The sequence below is a fragment of the Rhinoderma darwinii genome, chromosome 5, assembly GCF_050947455.1.
Source record: "Rhinoderma darwinii isolate aRhiDar2 chromosome 5, aRhiDar2.hap1, whole genome shotgun sequence".
Classification (NCBI taxonomy): domain Eukaryota; kingdom Metazoa; phylum Chordata; class Amphibia; order Anura; family Rhinodermatidae; genus Rhinoderma; species Rhinoderma darwinii.
In genome coordinates, this window is record NC_134691.1 from 45325141 (window position 1) to 45347701 (window position 22561).

At 42.9% G+C, this 22561-nt stretch overlaps 1 protein-coding gene across 1 annotated transcript in view; it reads right to left on the reverse strand.

The window, feature by feature from the left end:
- LOC142652386 (uncharacterized) overlaps nt 1-21917 on the reverse strand; it is a 28406-nt gene extending 6489 nt beyond the window's left edge. The window contains exon 1 of the mRNA XM_075828020.1: nt 21690-21917. Coding sequence (XP_075684135.1) covers nt 21690-21811 — 122 coding nt within the window. The 5' untranslated portion in view covers nt 21812-21917. The remainder of the gene's footprint in view (nt 1-21689) is intronic.
- Between the last annotated feature and the right edge of the window lie 644 nt (nt 21918-22561).

A 22561-nucleotide genomic window follows, 5' to 3' on the forward strand; every position in this document is an offset into this window, starting at 1 on the left:
GCTGCGCAAAAAGCGCGACATGCTCAATATCTCCGCGTATTTCGCGCATCACGCACCCATTGAAGTCAATGGGTGCGTGAAAACCACGCTGGTCGCATGGAAGCACTTCCGTGCGAACCGACTGAAACAGCGCACCAGCTGTCAAAAGGATGAATGTAAACAGAAAAGCACCACGTGCTTTTCTGTTTCCAAACATCCAAATGGAGTGTCTTTGAGATGAGCGAACCCGGACAATCGAACCGAACTTCACCGGGTTCGGCCGAACTCGTTTTGGCTGAACCCGGCAAAAAAAATTCCGGTACGCGACGTCAGGAGATAGTCACTGTCCAGGGTGCTGAAAGAGTTAATTATGATTTTTCTCATTTTAAATGTATCTGCTTGTAAAACAGATAGTAATACCACACAAAATAGTTACTATTTTATATATTCCATATGTCTACTTTATATTTGCATTGTTTTTTGAACATTATTTTATTTTTCTAGGACGTTACAACGTTTAGAACTTTAGCAGCAATTTCTCACGTTTTCAAGAAAATTTCAAAAGGCTATTTTTACAGGGACCAGTTCAGTTCTGAAGTGGCTTTGAGGGCCTTATGTACTAGATAGACCCCATAAATCACCCCATATTAAAAACTGCACCCCTCAAAGTATTCAAAATAGCATTCAGAAAGTTTCTTAACCCATTAGGCACTTCACAGGAATTAAAGCAAAGTAGAGGTGAAATTTACAAATTTACAAATTCATTTGTAATACATTTTTTTCTGTAACACAGAAGGTTTTACCCGAGAAATGCAACTCAATATTTATTGCCCAGATTCTGCAGATTTTAGAAATATCCCACATGTGGCTCTAGTGCAGGGGTGGGCAAACTTTTTGACTCGCGGGCCACAATGGGTTCTAAAATTTGACAGAGGGGCCGGGCCAGGAGCATTTGGAGGGAGTGTTTGGGCCGGATATACTAAAGCATTAAATGTAGTGTGTGCAAACCTCATAGCACAGTAAGAACACTACAACCCAATTTATTAACTGTCTTTCAAATGTGAAAAATAGCCCTTCTCAGTTAATAAATTTGTCTCAAGGAATATGCAAGATATGGCATTTACATACTATTTCGCAGATACTGGGAGGAGGAAATGTAAATAGATTAAAATAACATACGCACTGTGATTTATCAAGAAAAAAGTTCTGTTGACTCTGTAAATTAGCTGCCAACCTCTGAGCAGTAGCCGCCCGTTCTTGTGTTGACTGCTTGCTAGCATAGTTTGCATGCTTCGTGGCAAAGTGACGGCTGATATTGTACTCTTTGAAAACCGGAGGGCTTAATGGTGACGTGAAACGAAGTGAAAATTAAAGTGAAATAAAGAGAAATACGCGCCACATTAACCCCTTAATGACCGGGCCATTTTGCACGTTAATGACCAAGGATTATTTTTTGTTTTTCCACGGTCGCATTCCAAGAGTCGTAACTCTTTTTTTATTCCGTCGACATAGCCGTATAAGGGCTTGTTTTTTCCGGGACGAGTTGTATTTTGTAATTGTACCATTTTTAGATGCTTATAACATATTGATTAACTTTTATTAACTTTATTTTAGGAGAGAATTGAAAATAAGCAGCTATTCCAGCATTAATTTTCACGTTATAAATTTACGCCGTTTACTATGCAGCGTAAATAACATGTTAACTTTATTCTATGGGTCGGCACGATTACAGGGATACCAAATGTGTAAAGGTTTTATATGTTTTTTCTACGTTTGCACAATAAAAACCCTTTTAGAAAAAAATTACTTGTTTTTGCATCGCCGCGTTCCAAGAGGCGTAATTTTTTTATTTTTCCGTCGATGTGGCCGTACATGGGATTGATTTTTGCGGGACAATGTGTAGTTTTCATTAGTACTATTTTGGGGTACATAGGACTTATAGATGAACTTTTATTTTATTTTTTATGGGGGGAATGGGAGAAAAGAGAGAATTTTGCCGTTGTTTTTTGCGTTTTCTTTGGACGCCGTTCATCCGGCGGTTTAATTAATGTGTTCATTTTATTGGTCAAGTTGTTACGATCGCGGGGATACCATATATGTGTATGTGTGATTTGTTTTGACCGTTTTATTAAATAAAACCACTTTTTGGGGCAAAAAAGTAGTTTTATTTGACTTTGACTGTAATTTTTTTTATTTTTTTTTCACAAACTTTATTTAACGGTTTTACTTTTTTTTTTTTAGTCCCACCAGGGGACTTCACTATGCGATGTGCCGATCGCATATATAATGCTTTGGTATACTTCGTATACCAAAGCATTATTGCCTGTCAGTGTAAAACTGACAGGCAACCTGTTAGGTCATGCCTCTGGCATCGCCTAACAGGCAGATGCTGAAGACAGACCTGGGGGTCTTTGTTAGACCCCCGGCTGTCATGGAAACCCGACGGCGACCCGCGATTTGTTTGCGGGGGCGCCGATCGGGAGACAGAGGGAGTTCTCCCCTCTGTCAAACACATTAAATGCCGCTGTCACTGTTGACAGCGGCATTTAATGGGTTAAACTGCCGGAATCGGCGCGTGCTTCGATTCCGGCAGTTGCAGCAGGAGCCAGGCTGTGTATAACAGCCGTGCTCCTGCCGCTGATCGCGTGGGTAAACTGTCAGTACCCGCGCGATCACAGGACGGATATATCCGTCCTCCTGCGCGAACTAGCAGCTGCTGAGGACGGATATATCTTGGACAAGTTCGGCGGGCCGGATTAAAAAGCCTAACGGGCCGTATGTGGCCCGCGGGCCGTAGTTTGCCCATGTCTGCTCTAGTGTGATAATGGACTGAAATACCGGCCTCAGAAGCAAAGGTGCACCTAGTGGATTTTGGGGCCTCCTTTTTTTAGAATATATTTTAGGCACCATGTCAGGTTTGAAGAGGTCTTGTGGTGCCAAAACAGTGGAAATCGCCCAAAAGTGAGACGGTTTTGGAAACTACACACCTCAAGGAATTTATCTAGGGGTATAGTTAGCATCTTGACCCCACAGGTATTTTGCTATATTTATTGAAGTTTGTCTGTGAAAGTGAAAATCTACTTTTTTTTCTGAAAAAATATTAAAAAAAATAATATTTGCAAGGAATAAAGATTAAAAAGCACCCCAGAACTTGTAAAGCTACTTCACGCCAATACCCCATATGTGGTACTAAACTGCTGTTTGGACTCACGGCAGAGCTCAGAAGGGAAGGAGCGCCATTTGGATTTTGAAGCGCAGATTTTGCTGGATTGGTTTTCAGTTCCATATCGCGTTTGCAACGCCCTGGAGTAAGCAAAACAGTGGAATCCCCCCAAAACTGACCCCATTTTGAAGACTACACCCCTCAAGGAATTGTTCTAGGGGTATAGTTAGCATTTTGACCCCACAGTTTTTTTGCTGAATTTAGTGGAATTAGGCCGTGAAAATGAAAATCTACTTTTTTCTGAAAATACATAGAAATTTTTAATTTTCACAATGAATAAAGGAGAAAAATTACCCCAAAATTTGTAAAGCAATTTGTCCTGATTACAGCAATACGCCATATGTGGTAATAAACTGCTGTTTGGACCCACGGCAGGACTCAGGAGGGAAGGAACAATATTTGGCTTTTGGAGCTCAAATTTAGCTGGAATGGTTTTCGGGTGTCATGTCGCATATGCAAAGCCCCTGAGGTACCAAAACAGTGGAAACCTCCCAAAAGTCCCTTTAGGGGACTGGAACGAGCGATCATTAGGTCGCTGGTACAATACACTGCAATACTAATGTATTGCAGTATAATGTCATTATACAGGCTCCTGTAACAGCGCGATCGCTGTTCCTGTCCGTTAGTCCCGGGTGTCAGCTGTAATACACAGCTGACACCTGCAGAATATGGAGCGTGCACAGCGCATGAGCCCGCTCCATAAATAACCCCTCGCACCACGACATGCTATTAAGTCGTGGTGCGCCAAGGCGTTAATGCGCAGAGGATGGTGCAAAGTGAAAATTAAAATTTTCCACTGATATGCCATTTTAATGTACAATATATTGTGCCCAGTTTGTGCCACTGAAGACAAATACCTCATACAATGTTGAGCGGGTTCTCCCAGATATAAAATGTCATATATGTGGACGTAAGCTGGTGTTTGGGCACGCTGTGGGGGGAGGGAACACCATTTGGCTTTTGGAGCGCAGATTTTGCTTGGTAACTGTTCTGTTTGGGGTTTTGCTGGTATTTCAGTTTATGATGTGGGGGTATATGTAATCTGTGCGGAGTACATCAGGGCATAATAAGAGGGTATAATAATGGGGTACATAAATAATAATTCGCAGATATGTGGCCGGTGTCGCACTGATAAATGGTGCCCAATCTTATCCGCTTTTGGAACACTCTGCACATTTTGCATCGCCATATTCTGAGAGCCAGAACTTTTTTATTTTTTCTCCAACGGAGCCGTGTGAGGGCTTATTTGTTGCGGGACAATCTGTACTTTTCATTGGTACCATTTTAGGGTACATGTGATTTTTTTAAATCACATTTTATTAGATTTTTTTGGAAGCAAAGTGACAAAGAAACATGAATTCTGACAATGTTTTTCGTATATTTTTTTTACAGTGTTCACCGTGCGGTATAAATGACATTTTACTTTATTCTGCGGGTCGGTACGATTACGGCGATACCATATGTATATAGGTTTTTTATGTTTTGTGGCGATTGCGCAATAAAATCACTTTGATGAAATTATTTATTTTTTGTGTATTCTGAGAGTCATAATTTTATATTTTTCCGTCAAAAAAGCGGTGTAAGGGCTTGTTTTTTGCGGGACAGGTTGTAGTTTTTATTGGTATTATTTTGGGGTACATGCGACTTTTTGATCACTTTTTATTCTATATTTTGGGAGGGTTGATGACCAAAAAAAAGTGATTCTTGACATTGTTTTTTAATTTATTTTTTTTTGCGGTGTTCACCGTGCGGGAAAAATAATATTATAGTTTTATAGTTTGGGTCGTTACGAACGCTGTGATACCAAATATGTGTACTTTTTTTTAACATTTTCATTTTTTTCCTATAATAAAAGACTTATTATAGGGAAAAAAGCATTCTTTTTTTTTGTAACTTTTATAACTTGTTTTTACACTTTTATAAAACTTTTTTATTACTTTATTTTTTACTTTTTACTTGAAGCCTGGCAGCACTGATCGCTGCTATAATACATTACACTACCTAGGTAGTGTAACGTATTATAAACTGTCAGTGTGACGCTGAGAGTCACACTGACAGGAAGCTTATGAGAACCAGCATCCGGCTGGTTCTCATAGGCTGCTGTGCATGGCAGACCCGGGGGCTGTTATATGGCCCCCGGTTCTGCCTTATAACCGACTGCAGCACCCGCAATCGGTCCCCGGGAAAGTTTGTTGTAGCAACAAACTTTCCACTTTGTTATAGCAACAAACTTTCCAGTTCGTTGCTACAACACACTTTCCCTGCGATCACATGACCGGGACCTGAACTAATCAGGTCCCGATCATATCTCCGGGACCAGAGGCAGGTGATAACAGCGCGATCCGGGTGTCAGCGCTACTCTGAGACACCCGGATCGCGCTTTTAACACCCACCGTGAATTCACGTCGGCACTGCACAGAGCCCAGCAAGTGCCGACGTGAATATACAGTGGGCGGTCGGGAAGCGGTTAAACTGTGTGACTATAGTTTCCCTCCTTATTTCAGGTTCTTTCCACGATTGAGTTGGCTCCGAGAGGAGATTATAGATCTGGACACTGCAGATTCTGCAGCCAACTCAATCGTGCAAGGATTGAAATTAGGAGGCTTGACGACTAAAGTGGATAACATCTGTAGAACCGAATTTGTTGTGTGTATTGTCATGTGTCCCTGTAATCTCTATTACATCAGGAGGACCATCCACCCGATATTCAAGAGATTCAGGCAGCATGTACGATCTATTGGGTACAAGGTAGGGATCTCCTCCTTTTAGTGAACGCATGCTTACATATCATGGAGGTAATCCCAGGGGAATGTGGATTGCGGGCATTTTGTGCATTAAACACGCTTTCACAGGGGGGAATAGACATAACCTTTTGCTTCAAAAAAGAGGCAGAAATTGATCTTACAGGCGGAAGCCCTCGTTCCATTAGGTCTTATTGATCGCAAAGATCTAAGTGCATTTTTTAAGTTAAAGTATGTTATTCTATTCATCTTATACAGATGTAACTGCGTAGACTCTGTCCAAACATTTGTTGTGTCTTATGTATCACTGTAATGTACGATTTAAAGTTGCCTTGTTTCTATATAACGCCGAGGCCTTTACAAAGTATAAGGGTACACGTGAAACTGCCGTAGGTTAACACTCCACATCCCACTACTGCCTATGCTGAATAAAGTAGAAATCAACATTGCTAAATAGTGAGCACAGTGGTTTTTCTCATCATACAAATACTTGATCTAATGCTGCACCGCAGGGTCTAATGACTAATGTCTAATTTTCATAAAGGGAAGCTCTAACCGTGAAAGTGCAGGTGTCTCTAAGAAAGTGGCCATTCAGTACATAAATATACTGATAGAGATATATATATATATATAATACAACACATTCCTCCATAAATCATATCTAAATAGCAGTATTAGGGTAGTGGGGGTTATTACTCCATGCAAACAGCCCTTACAAGCTTGTCCACCATTAACCCCTTCCCGACATGCGCCGTACATGTACGGCGCTGTCGGGAGGTGCTTCCCGCAAAGCGCCGTAGATGTACGGCGCAGTGATGGTGCGGGCTCAGAAGCAGAGCCGGCACCATCACCGCGGGGTGACAGCTGTATTATACAGCTGGCACCCTCCAGAAGAGGCTGGACGCAGCTGCAGGCTTAAGGGAAGCCGACATGACCGTCCTGGTAGGGAAAGGGTTAATGTTATGAGGTGAGGGAAAGTTGAAGGAGCTGAAGGAGCTGCAAACAGCAATTTATGGCCACAAGTAAGGCATTACCATACCCGGGAGAACCCGCTTAACAATTTATGGGGTTAGATTCTCCAGGGGCACAACATATTGTGCGATGAATAGGCATGTTTTGGTAATTTCCTCTTCTAAAAATGAAATAAAAAGTGATCAAATAGTCGTATATGTCCCATAATGGTACCAATAAAATCTACAGCTTGTCTCACAAAAAACAAGCCCGCGCACTGCTCCATCAACCGAAAAATAAAAAAGTTATGGCACTAGTAATGCGGCGATGAAAAAACATCCCGATCTGAAGACCAGAGGGGAACATTCCTTCAGTTTCAGGGCCCTAGTATTTAGGAACTAGGAAGGGAAGGGACATAGCACATCTGCTGGAAGCGAGGGCACCCGTGTTATACCAGGGCAACACTTTCCCAGTAAAATTTCCCAAACTACTGTAGTATATCTGGGGCAATAATGGGCTGCATATTGTTACAATGTTATATGACTTGACCCAGAGTGCTGGGTGTGGTCACTCAGCAGTGGCGGATTAAGTGTACCCTGTGCCTTGGGCTGTTGACACAACTTGGGCCCCCTTCTCTCCCCTCGCACGCAATTCGACCCCCCCCCCCAACCCGCTGACACAGTACCCGTCAGTGCCACTAACCTGACGGATACAGGTTTTAGCACTAGATACAGACGCTATTTATTCAGGATATAAAGCAGCTGTATCTCAAAAAGTAAAAATAATTTTTAATAAAAAGTATTTAGAAAGTTGCACCAAACACACTGTTTTATTAGAGAAACAAAAAAAAAGAATAAAAAAAAAGGTATCACCTCTCTTTAACCCCTTAATGACCAAGCTTGTTTGGACCTTAATGACCAAGCCAGATTTGTCAAATCTGGTATGTGTGACTTTATCAGAGAATAATTCTGCAATAGTTTTGCATATCCAAGGAATTCTGACATCGTTTTTTTGTCCCATGTTGTACTTTATTTTATTGGTAAAAGTAGACTGATACGATTTGTGTAAATTAATGAAAAAATATCTAAATTTATGACATTTTGTAAAAATTAACATTAACATTTTTCCCTATTTGGAACTGGCAATATGTCACATATGTGTACATACATACTGTACATTTTTTTAATTAAATATATATTTCCATCTCTTTACTCTATTCCAGCAGCAATTTTGAAAAAATAAAATACATTTTGAACAATTTAGAAGACTTACAAATTTAATAATCATTTCATACATTTTGAAGTACATTTTGTTTTCCTGCACCAGGTTTTCAGGGCCTCATAGGGGTCAGAATGATGGAAACCCCCACAAATGACCCCATTTTGAAAACTATACCTATTAAGGTATTTATCTAGAAGTGTAGTGAGTATTTTGACCCCACAGTTTTTTTGTAAGAACTCATGCAAAGCAGGTGAAAAAAAAAAAAATTCCACTTTTTCCACAAACGTGTTATTGTAAAGACAGATTTCTTTGTAAAGCGAACATGAGAATAAAGAAACACACCCAAAAATCTATCACCCTGTTTCTCCTGTCTTCATAAATACCACCATTGTGGCCCTAATACGCGGCCTGAACACACGGCAGGGCCCAAAAGGAAGGGAGCACCTGGAGGCTTTCAGGATACATATTTTGCTTGAAAATGTTTTAGACCCCACCGCATATTTGGAGAGGCTTTGAGCTGCTAGACCGATAGAAACTCCCCATAAATTACCCCATTTAGAAAACTAGACCCCCTTTGATGCCACAAACATTTTGACCCCACAGTTTTTTGCTAAATTTAATGTAAAGCACGTGGAAAAAAATAAAATTCCACTTTTTACACAAATGTGTCATTGTAAAGACAGATTTCTTTGTAAAGCGAACATGAGAATGAAGAAACACACCCCAAAATCCATCAAGCTGTTTCTCCTGTTTTCAAAAGTACCCTCATTGTGGCCCTAAAACGCTGCCTGGACGCATGGCAGGGCCCAAAAGGAAGGGAGCACATGGAGGCTTTCAGGGCACAATTGAATAAATTATAGGCCCCATATCAAGCATTTAGAAGCAATGAGCTGCCTGAGCAAAAAAAAAAAACACCCAGAAATGACCCCATTTTAAAAACTAGACCCCCTAAAGGTATTCATCTAGTGGTGTAGTGAGCATGCAAAAGAGAAGTGAAGCTGTGTATTTATAACGGATGCATGTCGCTATAGACGTATTTGCCTGTACTTATGACTATGGCTTGCTAAAGAAGCAGTTGTCCCTCATCTGATGTCATTGTGGACAGAATTCTGTCCTAATATAAAATCAGTCAGAGAGGAAAAAATAAACTATACTGGAGTGACGGGCAATATTTAAAAAAAAATAATGGAGGAAAATGCATCCAACTATGTTGCAAACTCGAGTCTGTTCACTCAACACCTGCACGGCTGTCATGACAAGGTTTTTTTTTTTCAGTGACTGGTTGTACAACGTCTCTTTAGCTCCATCAATCCCTATATGACGAACGTGCCAACTGATTCTGCCCAGCAAGGTAGGAACTGTTATGTGCACAAAACAACCAACGGTTAAAGTATATATAAAGGGGCAGTGTCCAAAACCATCTATAGGAACAGTAAGGGTATGTTCACACAGGCGATTTTCAGCCGTTCTTCGAGCCGTAAACGCCCCGAAAAACGTCTAAACATGCGGGGGGCTGAACGCCTCCTAACATCTGCCCATTAATTTCAATGGGAAAAACGGCGTTCCGTTCCCACAGGGCGTTTTTAAAAACGGCCACGTAAAATAAAGCAACGTAAAAAGAAGTGCATGTCACTTCTTGAGCCGTTTTTGGAGCCGTTTTTCATTGACTCAATAGAAAAACAGCTCCAAGAACGGCCGTAAAAAACGCCGCAAAAAACGCAAGTTGCTTAAAAAACAGCTGAAAATCAGGAGCTGTTTTGGCTTGAAAACAGCTCCGTATTTTCAGACGTTTTTTTTAAGCGTGTGAATATACCCTAAAGGATCACTAATCCCCAAAATGATGTCAGTATTTCCAGAAGCATTGTCGGATGCAGGAGGTCCTGCGAAAACCCAAATGTAGTAAAGCCCATAGTGTATTGATTAGGAACAGCTCGATTATTAGTGATCCTCCAAATAAAAAAAAAAGATCATGCCCGTATCACCAATTAGAAATATTAATAAAAATAACAGCTTTGTTCAAAAGAAAAAAAATGATCTAAAATATGAAAGGGTTAAAATATTTTCTGAATAAATAAACTCTACTACCTCTCCCAAAAGAATTCCTCCCCACTTGGAAAGCCCACAAACTAAAATGAAAATATAAATTTAAATTTAGTTGAAATGGGCACATCGGGCAGTAGAATCGACTATCCCTCCTCCTTCCATGCTTACTGGAAATCCGGCACCTTTTTTTGGGGATATCTTTGCGTCTCGGTGGAAGGGACGGGGTGAAGAAAATGGCGCTCTGAAAGACTTTGCACATCGTCAGACTTGTAGGGTTATGCAGGGTCATTGGAGTAAAATAGGAGACGCTCAATAACCTCCTCCTGGAACTGGAGGAAGGTGAGCGTTCCTTGTGTTTTTTTATAAAGTACAAACCCATTATAGGTAGTGATCTGAATTAGGTAGATTGCTTCCTTTTTGTACCAGGCCCTGGTCTTCCGCTTCACTAAATACAGTTGAAGCATCTGGTCCGACAGATCTACACCCCCATGAATTTATTGTACTCTGTCACACAGACAGGCCTACGCTTTTCCACGATGGCCCCCTCTCTCTAACAGCCACCGTGGTGCCTGGATGCATAGTGGACAACATATAGATGTCCTTCTTCTCATTCCACTTTACTACAAGTAACTGCTCGCTTACCAGTGTGAATGACGCCCCCCTTTCCACACGTCTGGACACCAATTGCTTTGGGAATCCCACTCTGTTTTTATGGACTGTTTAGCAGGCCCCTGTATTTGCAGCATGGAGGGATTTAAAAAGGGGGACACTGCTATAAAATTATTAGTGTAGACGTGGTACCCTTGGTGCAGGAATGGCACCATTAGGTCCCACACAATTTTGCCAGATGTGCCAATTGTCTATGGGCAGCCTGGGGGATTAATTTGGCGGTCTTTGCCTTCATAGATCAAGAAACCACAGGTGTAACCTGTTGTGCTCTAGCACACTTTATATAGTTTAACGCCATATTTTGCACTTTTGGAGGGGATGAACTGCCGGAATGAAAGACGGTCTTTGTAGCTAATCAGGGATTCATCCACCGATAAATTTTGATCTGGGGTGTAGAATTTGACGAAAGATTCTTGTAGGAGGGAAATTAAAGGCCTCAATTTATTAAGGCGACCGTAGCTTGGTTCATTTCTTTGGGGGACTTGGGAGGTATCTGTAAAATGCATGAAGCGCATTATAGATTCATATCGGTATCGGGACATAACTGCTGCAAATACAGGGGTAGTGTGGACAGCTCTTGATGCCCAGTAGGAGCGGATAGTTGTTTTTTTGACCAACCCCATATTTAGATTAGGCCTAAAAAAAAATTAAGCTCAGGGACACTAGTAGGGGTCCATGATGAGTAGATGGATGTGGGTTTCTGTGCAATAAACTGTCTTGCATAGATATATGTCTATTGGACAATTAACTCCAGGACTTGGTCACTGACAAATATGTGGAAGAAGTTCAAAGGGGTATAATTAGCAACATCCACATTTATTCCTGGGATTGCTGACAGTTGCGGGACCTGGAGGTAAATTAAATTGCAGGATCCCAGAACATGGGAGGCCCTGCACCACTTGACCCTGCACCGGGGATTTGACAGCAACAATTGATTCTACCACCATAGGGCCTGGGGTCCAGAGGTAGAAGTATAACTTGAGCCGTCACTGTCTGAAAAAAGTTCCACCTCTGAAGCAGTCGGTGTGGCTGCCTGAACTGCCGGAGCATATCAAGGTGTACGCTTGCTCCACAGTAAACCTTCTCTGAGCCATTATTTAGGTAGAACTGTAACCATTAGGCTACTACGTTTTTTTACGTTTTATGTCTAAAAAACATTTTCTTTGTTTTTTGGTATTTTTTTTCAAACTAAGAAAAAAAAAAAAAGTTTATCACTAGGTAGATAAATAGATTCCTAAATCCAGCGCCAAAAAATATATGTAAAACTGGCTGATCACTTGTGCTCACACAGGGGATGAGGGGGCACAAATGGGGTGATCAGGGGGCACAGACATGAAAAGTTTGTGTTTTTTTTCACTTTACTTCATTTGTACAGCTCAGGATTTGGTTATAGTGTCTCTCTCTTCACTCACAGATCAACTACAGTGAGGGGAGAGGAAGACAGCCAATGTCCTTGTTGTATTTTCTAAACAGACTTACATAGATCACTGCAGGGACCACTCAGATTGATCCCTGGCTGTTACTATTTGCCATATGCTGCCACAGGCAGCATTGGCAATATGCAAACGGCGCATACCGTTATCAGGGACAGGGTGGTGGGCGGGCGAGGGTCTAATAGGTGCTGGCCCTTATTTTTACTATTTCTCTCTTTTCTCACAGAATATATTCTTAATATAAAACTTTTGACATGTCATAGTGATATGTCAGACTTTTTAATCGGTGGGGGGTCTGAGCACTGAGACCCCCACCGATCGCTAAAGTGAAGCGGCAAAAGCACTCGATTGAATGCTAAGCCGCTTCGTTTCTGATCGTCATTCCTCGGAGTGGTACACCACTTGCTCGGCTTTTCAAGAAGAGCAGATCAGAAACTAAGCGGCACAGCGGTCCTTCTGCCACTTTGTTATAGCGATCCATGGGGGTCTCAGTGCTCGGACCCCCACCGTTCAAAACTTCTGACATTTCACTATGACATGTCAGAAGTTTTTTAGTAGTTTAGTTACACTTTAACCCCTTCCCGCCGGATCACGTATATTAACGTCATTAAAACCGGTGTCTTACCGCATTTTGACGTTACTGTACATCATGGAGATGAAGCTGGCTCAGGAGCTGAGCCAGCAACATCACCGCCGGGTGACAGCTGTATGTTACAGCTGGCACCCTGAGGTATCGGCCAGGACCGGAGCTGGCCTCCGATCCGACCGATTAACCCCTCACATGCTGCGTTCAATAGAAATCGCAGCATGTGAGGAGTTTATAGCCACCGACACCCCAGCAACGTGATTGCTGGGTTGCCGGTGGCTGCAAAGGCGATCGGAGGGCTAATGCTTACCTCCCGATCAGCCTGTAACGGAATCCTCCTATGCCTCGTCGTCGGCGGGGCCCAGGAGGCTTCCGGTACCATCGGCAAGATGGCGCCGCCTTAGCTTCCGGCTCAGAAGCGGAGCTGGCGTCATCAGCAGTGGGTGTCCACTGTATGATACAGCGGACACCCCGATCTATCACCAGGAACCGGAGCTAGCTCCGATTCCTGGCATTAACCCCTTCGATGCAGCGATCCATTGTGATCGCTGCATCCTAGAGGTTTGTAGAAAATCGGCAGCCTTGCCATGCGATGGCAAGGCTGGCGACTGTTACTATGGCAACAGGAGCCCTAACAATGGGCTCCTGTCTGCCATTACGTAAGCTGATTAGGCCCCGCCCAGAGGCGGAGCCTGATCGGCTTGCTGTCAGTGAACAACTGACAGTTCCAAGACATTGCACTACATAGGTAGTGCAATGTATTAGAACATCAAACAAACAGTTGGACATTCAAGTCCCCTAGTGGGACTAAAGAAAAGTGTAAAAAAAAAGTGTAAAAAAGTAAAAATAAAAGTTGTAAAACATACAATAAAAGTTTAAAATAATAACACAAAACACAATCGCCCTTTTTCACTTATCAAGTCATTTATTATAGAAAAAAATAATAAAGCCATACATATTTGGTATCGCTGCGACCGTAACGACCTGAACTATAAAAATATTATGTTATTTATCCAGCGCAGTGAACGCCGTAAAAAAAAAACCTCAAGAACACTGCCATAATTACTGGTCACTGTCTTCCAAAAATTGAAGTAAAAAGTGATCAAAAAGTCGCATGTATCCAAAAATGGTACCGATAAAATCTATACCTCGTCTCGCAAAAAACAGCTGCATCGACGAAAAAATGTAAAAGTTATGGCTCTCACAACTTGGCGACAGAAAAAATACATTCTCTTTCCAAAAGTAATTTTATTGTGCAAAAAGTTATAAAAAAAGTTCTATAAATTTGGTATCGACGGAATCGTACTGACCCGCAGAATGAAGGTAACATGTAGTTTATAACGCATGTTGAACGCTGTATAAAAAAAAAAACAACTAAAAAACTATGGCAGAATTTCTTTTTTTTTTGTCACCTTGCTTCCCAAAAAAAGGATAACAAGTGATCAAAAAGTTGATTGTACCCCAATATGTACCAATAAAAGCTACAGCTCGTCCCGTAAAAAAAGAGCCCTCATACCACTACGTCTATGAAAAAATAAAATAAGTTAAGGCTCCAATGATTCAGGAAAGAAAATTATCCAGTTGTGCCGGCCCGAGGGGAACATTTCTTCTGTTTCAAAAGGCGATGTATCAAGGCACTAAAATTAGGGAACCAGGAAGGGGAGGGCCCAAACATATCTGCTGGAAGCGACGGTGCCCGTATTATACCAGGACAACACTTTCCCGGCAAAATTCCCCAAACTGCAAAGGTGCGGAGTGTGGACCAAAAGGGGCATAAGGAAGGACATTTATCAGTGCGACACCGGCCTGTGCAGAAAGGATCGATCACAGCGTAATACACATCTATGGATCATTTTATTATTTTTTTTACCTTATTATTATACCACCTGACTATGCCCCTAATGTACTCTGCCCAGCTCAGATGTGCCCCACATTATAAACGGAAACAACAGTGATACTCCAAACAAAACTATTACCAAGCAAATTCCACGCTCCAAAACCCAAATGGCGCTCCCACCCATCTGAGCCCTACAGTGTGCCCAAACAGCAGTTTACTTCCACATATATGGCATCACCATACCCGGGAGAACCCTTTTAACAATTTTTGGGTGTGTGTCCCCAGTGGCACAAGCTGGGCACGACATATTTGACACTGAATTGGCATATCTAGGGAAAAATTTAAATTTGTACCTTCCGCAGCGCGATCGTTTATGGAAAAGACACGTGGGGTGAAAATGCTCACTACACCTCTTAATAAATGCCTTGAGGGGTGCAGTTTCCAAAATGGGGTCACTTCTCAGGGGTTTCTTTTATTATTTCACATCAAAGCCTCTGCAGTTGTGAACCAATACTTTATATGTCGCCAAATTAGGCCTCAATTTTACATGGTACTCTTTCACTCCTGAGCCCTGTCGAATGTCCAGGCAAAAGATTAGGGCCACATGTAGGGTGATTCTAAAACAGGGAAACACCGCATAATAATTGAGAGCTGTCTTGTTATGGTGGCACAAGCTGGGCACCACATATTGGCGTATCTAAGGAAAAATTACCATTTTCATTCTCCCACATCGTGTGCACACGAATTTCTGCAAAACACCTGTGGGGTTAACATGCTCACTACACCCCTAGGTGAATACCTTGAGGGTGTTGTTTCCAAAATGGGGTCACTTCTGGGGGGGATACACTGTTTTGGTCCCACAGGGACTTTGCAAATGCAACATAGCGCCCAGAAACCAAACCAAATGCAGCAAAATCTCTACACCAAAAGCAACTGGCGCTCCTTCCCTTCTGAGCCCTGCCGTGTGCCCAAACAGCATTTTATGACCACGTGTGGGGTATTGCCGTACTCCAGAGACGTTGCTTTACAAACGTTGGTGTTCTTTTTTTCCTTTATTTGTTGAGAAAATTAAAAATTTGGAGCTAAAGCTACGTCTTATTGAAGAAAAAGGATTTTTTTTGTTTTCACTGCCCAATTCTAATAAAATCTATGAAACACCTATGGGGGCAAAATGCTCACTACACCCCTAGATGGATTCCTCAAGGGGTGTAGTTTTCTCAATGGAGTCACTTTTTTGGCGTTTTCACTGTTTTGGTACCTCAGGGGCTTTGCAAATGCGACATGGCCTGCGCAAACCATTCCTGCTAAATTTGAGCTCCAAAAGCCAAATAGCGCTCTTTCCCTTCTAAGCTCCGCTGTGTGTCCAAACATCCGTTTATAACCACATGTGGGGTATTGTTTTACTCGGGAGAAATTGCTTTACAAATGTTGTGGTGCTTTTTCTCCTTTAGTCCTCGTGGAAATTAGAAAAAATTAGCTAAACCTACATTATCTTTGAAAGAATGAAGATTTTTATTTTCACGGCCTACTTCCAATAATTTCTGCAAAAAACCTGCGGGGTCAAAATGCTCACTATACCCCTAGATAATTTCCTCAAGGGGTGTAGTTTCCCAAATGGGGTCACTTTTGGTGGATTTCCACTGTTTTGGCACCGAAAGAGCCCTTGAAACCTGACATGGTGCCTAAAATATTTTCTAATAAAAAGGAGGCCCCAAAATCCACTGGGTGCTCCTTTGCTTCTGAGGCCTGTGTTTCAGTCCATTACCGCACTAGGGCCACATGTGGGATATTTCTAAAAATTGCAGAATCTGGGCAATAAATATTGAGTTGCGTTTCTCTGGTAAAAACTTCTGTGTTACAAAAAAAAATAGATTAAAAATGAATTTCTGCAAAAAAAAATGAAATTTGAAAATTTGCTCTTGCTACCGCCCAGCCTCTTCCTGACTTCATGGAAGTCACCCTCTGTAACTTTCCATAATTCTCATAGTAGTGAATGGCAGTTACGGAAGCAGCGTAGCATGCGAGCTACGCTGCTTCCGTAACTACCATTCGGTTCTATGGGACTTACGGAAACAGTGTAACTCAGCAAACTATGCTTTTTTTTGTAACTCCCGACATTGAAGTCAGGAAATGTCCGGGAGGCAGCGAGAAAGAGGTAGAACATGGTTTAGGGGGCCCCGTTCTTAAGATAGGTGCGGGTCCCAGAGGTGGGACCTCTTTGGCCACTTTTGACCTTCCTGACAGAGCCCCATTTTTCAAATCTGACATGTTTGACTTTATGTGGTAATAACTTCGGAATGCTTTTACATATCCAAGGGATTCTGAGACTGTTTTGTCATGACACATTGGACTTTATATTACTGGCAAAATTTGCTCCATACATTCAGTATTTAATTGTGAAAAACACCAAAATTTAGCGAAAAATTGCAAAAATGAGCATTTTTCTAAATTTAAATGTATCTGCTTGTACGACAGGCAGTTATACCATACAAAATAGTTGCTAATTAACATTCCCCATATGTCTACATTAGATTGGCATTGTTCTTCTGAACATCCTTTTACTTTTCTAGGACGTTACAAGGTTAGAACTTTAGCAGCAATTTCTCACATTTTCAAGAAAATTTAAAAAGGCTATTTATACAGGGGCCAGTTCAGATGTGAAGTGGGTTTGAGTCCCTCATATATTAGAAACCTTCAATAAGTCATCCTATTTTAAAAACTTCACCCCTCAAAGTATTCGAAATAGCATTTAGAAAGTTTCTTAACCCTTTAGACGTTTCACAGGAATTAAAGCAAAATAGAGGTGACATTTACAAATTTCATGTTTTTTTTCAGAAAGTATTACCAGAAAAATGCAACTCAATATTTATTGCCCAGGTTCTGCAGAGTTAGAAAATATCCCACATGTGGCCCTAGCGTGGATTCTTTGGGCCTTCTTTTTGTTAGAATATATTTTAGGCACCATGTTTGAAGGGCACCACTAAAAGTGACCCCATTTGGGAAACTACATCCACCAAAGAAATTATCTAGGGGTATAGTGGGCATTTTGACCCCACAGGTTTATTGCAGAAATTATTGGAAGTAGGTGATGAAAATGAAAATCTACATTTTTTCAAAGAAAATGTAGGTTTAGCTAATTTTTTCTCATTTACACAAGGACTAAAGGAGAAAAGGCACTGCAAAATTTGTAAAGCAATTTCTCCAGAATAAAACAATGTGGTTGAAAATGGCTGTTTGGACACGGCAGGGCTTAGAAGGGAAAGAGCGCCATTTGGCTTTTGGAGCTCAAATTTAGCAGGAATGATTTGCAGAGGCCATGTCACATTTGCAAAGCCCCTGAGGGACCAAAACAGTGAAAACACCCAAAAACTAACTCTATTTAGGAAACTACACCCCTTGAGGAATTCATCTACGGGTGTAGTGAGCATTTTGACCCCACAAGTTTTTCATAGAATTTATTAGAATTGGGCAGTGAAAATAAAAAGACGTAGATTTAGCTCAAAATTTTTCATTTTCTCAACAAATAAAGGAAAAAAAGAACCCCAACATTTCTAAAGCAATTTCTTCCGAGTATGGCAATACCCCATTTGTGGTCATAAACTGCTCTTTGGGCACACAGTAGGGCTCACAAGGGAAGGAGCGGCATTTGGATTTTGAAATGCAGATTTTGCTGGATTGGTTTCTGGTCGCTATGTCGCATTTGCAAAGCCCCTGTGGGTCCAAAACAGTGGAAACCCCCCCAGAAGTGATCCCATTTTGGCAACTACACCTCTCAAGGTATTCAGCTAGTGGTGAAGTGAGCATGTTAACCCTGCCGGTGTTTTGCAAAAATTAGTGTGCACTCGATGTTTCAGAGTGAAAATGGGATTTTTTTCTATAGATATGCCAATATGTGGTGCCCAGCTTGTGCCACTATAACAAGACAGCTCTCTAATTAACCCCTTCCCGACATTTGACGTATCCATACGCCAAAGTTGGGTAGGGGAAGTATGGAACGAGTTCACAGAGTGAACCCGCTCCATACGATGCCAGTGTTTGCTGTATGTTACAGAGTAAAGAGCGGCATCTCGCTCGAGTCCGATCCCGCTCGTTTATCTCGTTAAATGCTGCGGTCAATAGCAACCGCAGCATTTAACTCATTAGAAAGAGGGGGGCGACCCCCTCTAACAGCTCATTGCGCCCCCCGCAACGCAATCGCGCGGGGGTGGGGCGATGGTTTCTATGGCTGCCTGGGGGCCTAATGAAGGCCCCCAGGTCCGCCGTCTTTGTGCATCTATTGAGCCCTCACATAAGTACTTACATTAGTATTGCAGTATATTGTGCAAGCGATCTGACGATCGCTGGTTGAAGTCACCTAGGGGGACTAATAAAAAAAAGTAAAAATGAGTTAAACAAAGTTTTTTTCTTTATGTAAAAAAAAAAGAAAAAAATTAAAAGTGCAAAAAAAAAACATTTCCCCATTTTCCCCCTAGACAGAGGCGTAGCTAGTTTCTCCTGCACCCGGGGCAAAGATTCACCTTGGCGCCCCCCCCCCCCAAACTCTTTCCCGACATCTCCTTCCCACTCACAATGTTTGCTTAATCAACCAATCAATGAGGTGTAACTTTTTTTTCACTTTTATTTTAATGTAACTGGAGCATAAAGCCATTTGTACATTTTACAAGCAGTATAGTTCTATGTGCGGTCCTTGTTTTGCGGATCCGTGATATGAAGCCGTATAAATGGCAACGGTTGTGTGCTTGAGGCCTTGGGCCTCATGCCCACTTCAGTTTTTTTCATCAGGGTGCTATCCGTTGTTTGAACTGATAGCACCCTGACAAATTTATTTCAATAGGTCCATGCACACTTCCATTGTTTTAACTCAATCGTGCCACCGTTCCCTCAAAAATAGGGCAGGTCCTACTCCTGCCCGTTTTTGACGGAACAGTCTCTGCATTTGCATTGATTTGGTCCGTGAAACAACGGACTGTACACGGAAGCCATCCGTGTGAGGTCCGTGATTCACGGAAACCGTCATTAGCGGCAGTACAACGGCCGACGGAAGTGTGCATGAGGCCATACAGTCAAATCCTTCCTCCCCACTAAAACAGATTATACAGAATCCCCTCACCCAACTTATTTATATGCATACTCACACACCTCCGACACAAAAACGATTTATAAACACACTCACACACCTCCACACACACCTCCACACACACCTCCACACACACACACACACACACACACACACACACACTCACACACCTCCGACACAAAAACGATTTATAAACACACTCACACACCTCCACACACACCTCCACACACACACACACCTCCACACAAACGCACACACACACACACACACACACACCTACACACACACACACACACACACACACCTCCACACACACAAACCTCCACACACACACTTCCACACACACACCTCCACACACACACCTCCACACACACACACACACGCACACACCTCCACACACACACACACACACACACACACACCTCCACACACACACACACACACACACACACCTCCACACACACCTCCACACACACTTCCACACACACCTCTATACACATACACCTCCACACACACACACAAACACACACCCCCAAACACCTCCAAACACCTCCACACACACACCTCCACACACACACACAGACACACACCTCCACACACACACACACACACACACACCTCCACAAACACACAACTCCACACACCTCCACACACCTCCACTCACACACACACACCTCCACACCTCCACACACACACACACACACACACACACCTCCACACACCTCCACACACACACACACACACACACACAACTCCATACACACACACTTCCACACACACACCTCCACAGACACACACACACACACACACACGCACACACACACACACAAACACACCTCCACACACCTTTACACACCTCCACACACAGCTCCACACACACCTCCATACACACACACCTCCACACATACCTCCACACACACACACACACACACACCTCCACACACAAACACCTCTACACACACACACACACACACACACACACACACACACACCTCCACAAACACACAACTCCACATACACACACACACACACCTCCACTCACACACACCTCTGCACACAAACACCTCCACACACAAACACCTACACACACACACACACACACACCTCCACACACTTCCACACACACCTCCACAAACACATACACATACCTCCATACACACACATACACACACCTCCATACACACACTTCCACACACCTCCACACACACACCTCAACACACACACACACACACACACACACACGCGCGCGCGCGCGTGCGCGACACACACACCTCCACACACACACACACACTCACCTCCACACACACCTCGACACGCACAAACACACCTCCACAGACACACACACACACACACACACCTCCACCACAGATACACCTCCACCCACACACACACACACACACACAACTCCACACACACACTTCCACACACACACCTCCACACACAAACACACATGCACACCTCCACACACCTCCACACACCTCCACTCACCTCCACACACACACACACACACACACCTCCACAAGCACACAACTCCACACACACACCTCCCCACAAACACACACCTTCACTCACACACACACCTCCACACACACACACACACACACACACACACACACACCTCCACACGCACACGCACACACACACATACACACACGCGCGCGACACACACACCTCCACACACACACACAATTATACACACCTCCACACACACACACACACACACACACACACACACAGACACACGCACGCACACACGTCCACACACACACACACACCTCCCCACACATACCTACACACACACATACGCACACACACACACGCACACCTCCACACAGACATACACACACACACACACCTCCACACACACACACACACACACACACACCTCCACACACACCTCCACACACACCTCCCCCTACTTGCACATACACAGCTGTACTTATCAGTTCGGAGCTCCGTAGTGGGATCTTCATGTTATGAGGGGTCACACGTTGCAGGCAGGAGAATAGCTGTGGATAAGACTGCTCCTCCCCATCCCTCTCTTCCTCCATCCTCCCTGCTTGTCTGTCTGCTAGCTGGAGCTGAACACTTCAATGGTGTTCTCCTCACAGGCAGAGTGTATGGCCGGCTGCATTATATGACGTCACATGTGACGTATAATGCAGCTGCCCGGAGCACACACACACACGCTCTGCCTGTGCAGGAGAACATCGTGCATACATTACACAGCTCCCACTCCTGTCCCATGTGCTGCCCATGGCACTAAATGTCTATGGGGGTATCGGCCCGGAGGGCACATGCCTCCACTCCCCTGGTCGGCGCCCCCCCTTCCTTCCGTTGTAGTTGCATCTGGGGCACATGCCCCGCCTGCCCCCCCTAGCTACGCCCTTGCCCTAGAGCATAGTAAAAAAAAAAAAAAACTTAATTGGTATCGCCGCGTCCGTAAAAGTCTGAACTATTACAATATATCATTATTTAACCCGCACGGTGAACGCCAGAGCCTCTATTTTTTTGGTCAACTAATCTCCCACAAAAAAATGAAATAAAACGTGATCAAAACGTTGCATGTACACCAAAATGGTATTATTAAAAACTACAGCTTATCCCGCAAAAAATAAGCCCTCATACCACTTAATCGACGGAAAAATAAAAAAGTTACGGCTCTCGGAATTTGGCGACACAAAATACATTTTATTTTTTACACTTAGGTTTTTACTTGTAAAAGTAGTAAAATATAGAAAAAACTATATATATTTGGTATCGCCGTAATCGTATTGACCCAAAAAATAAAGTTAACATGT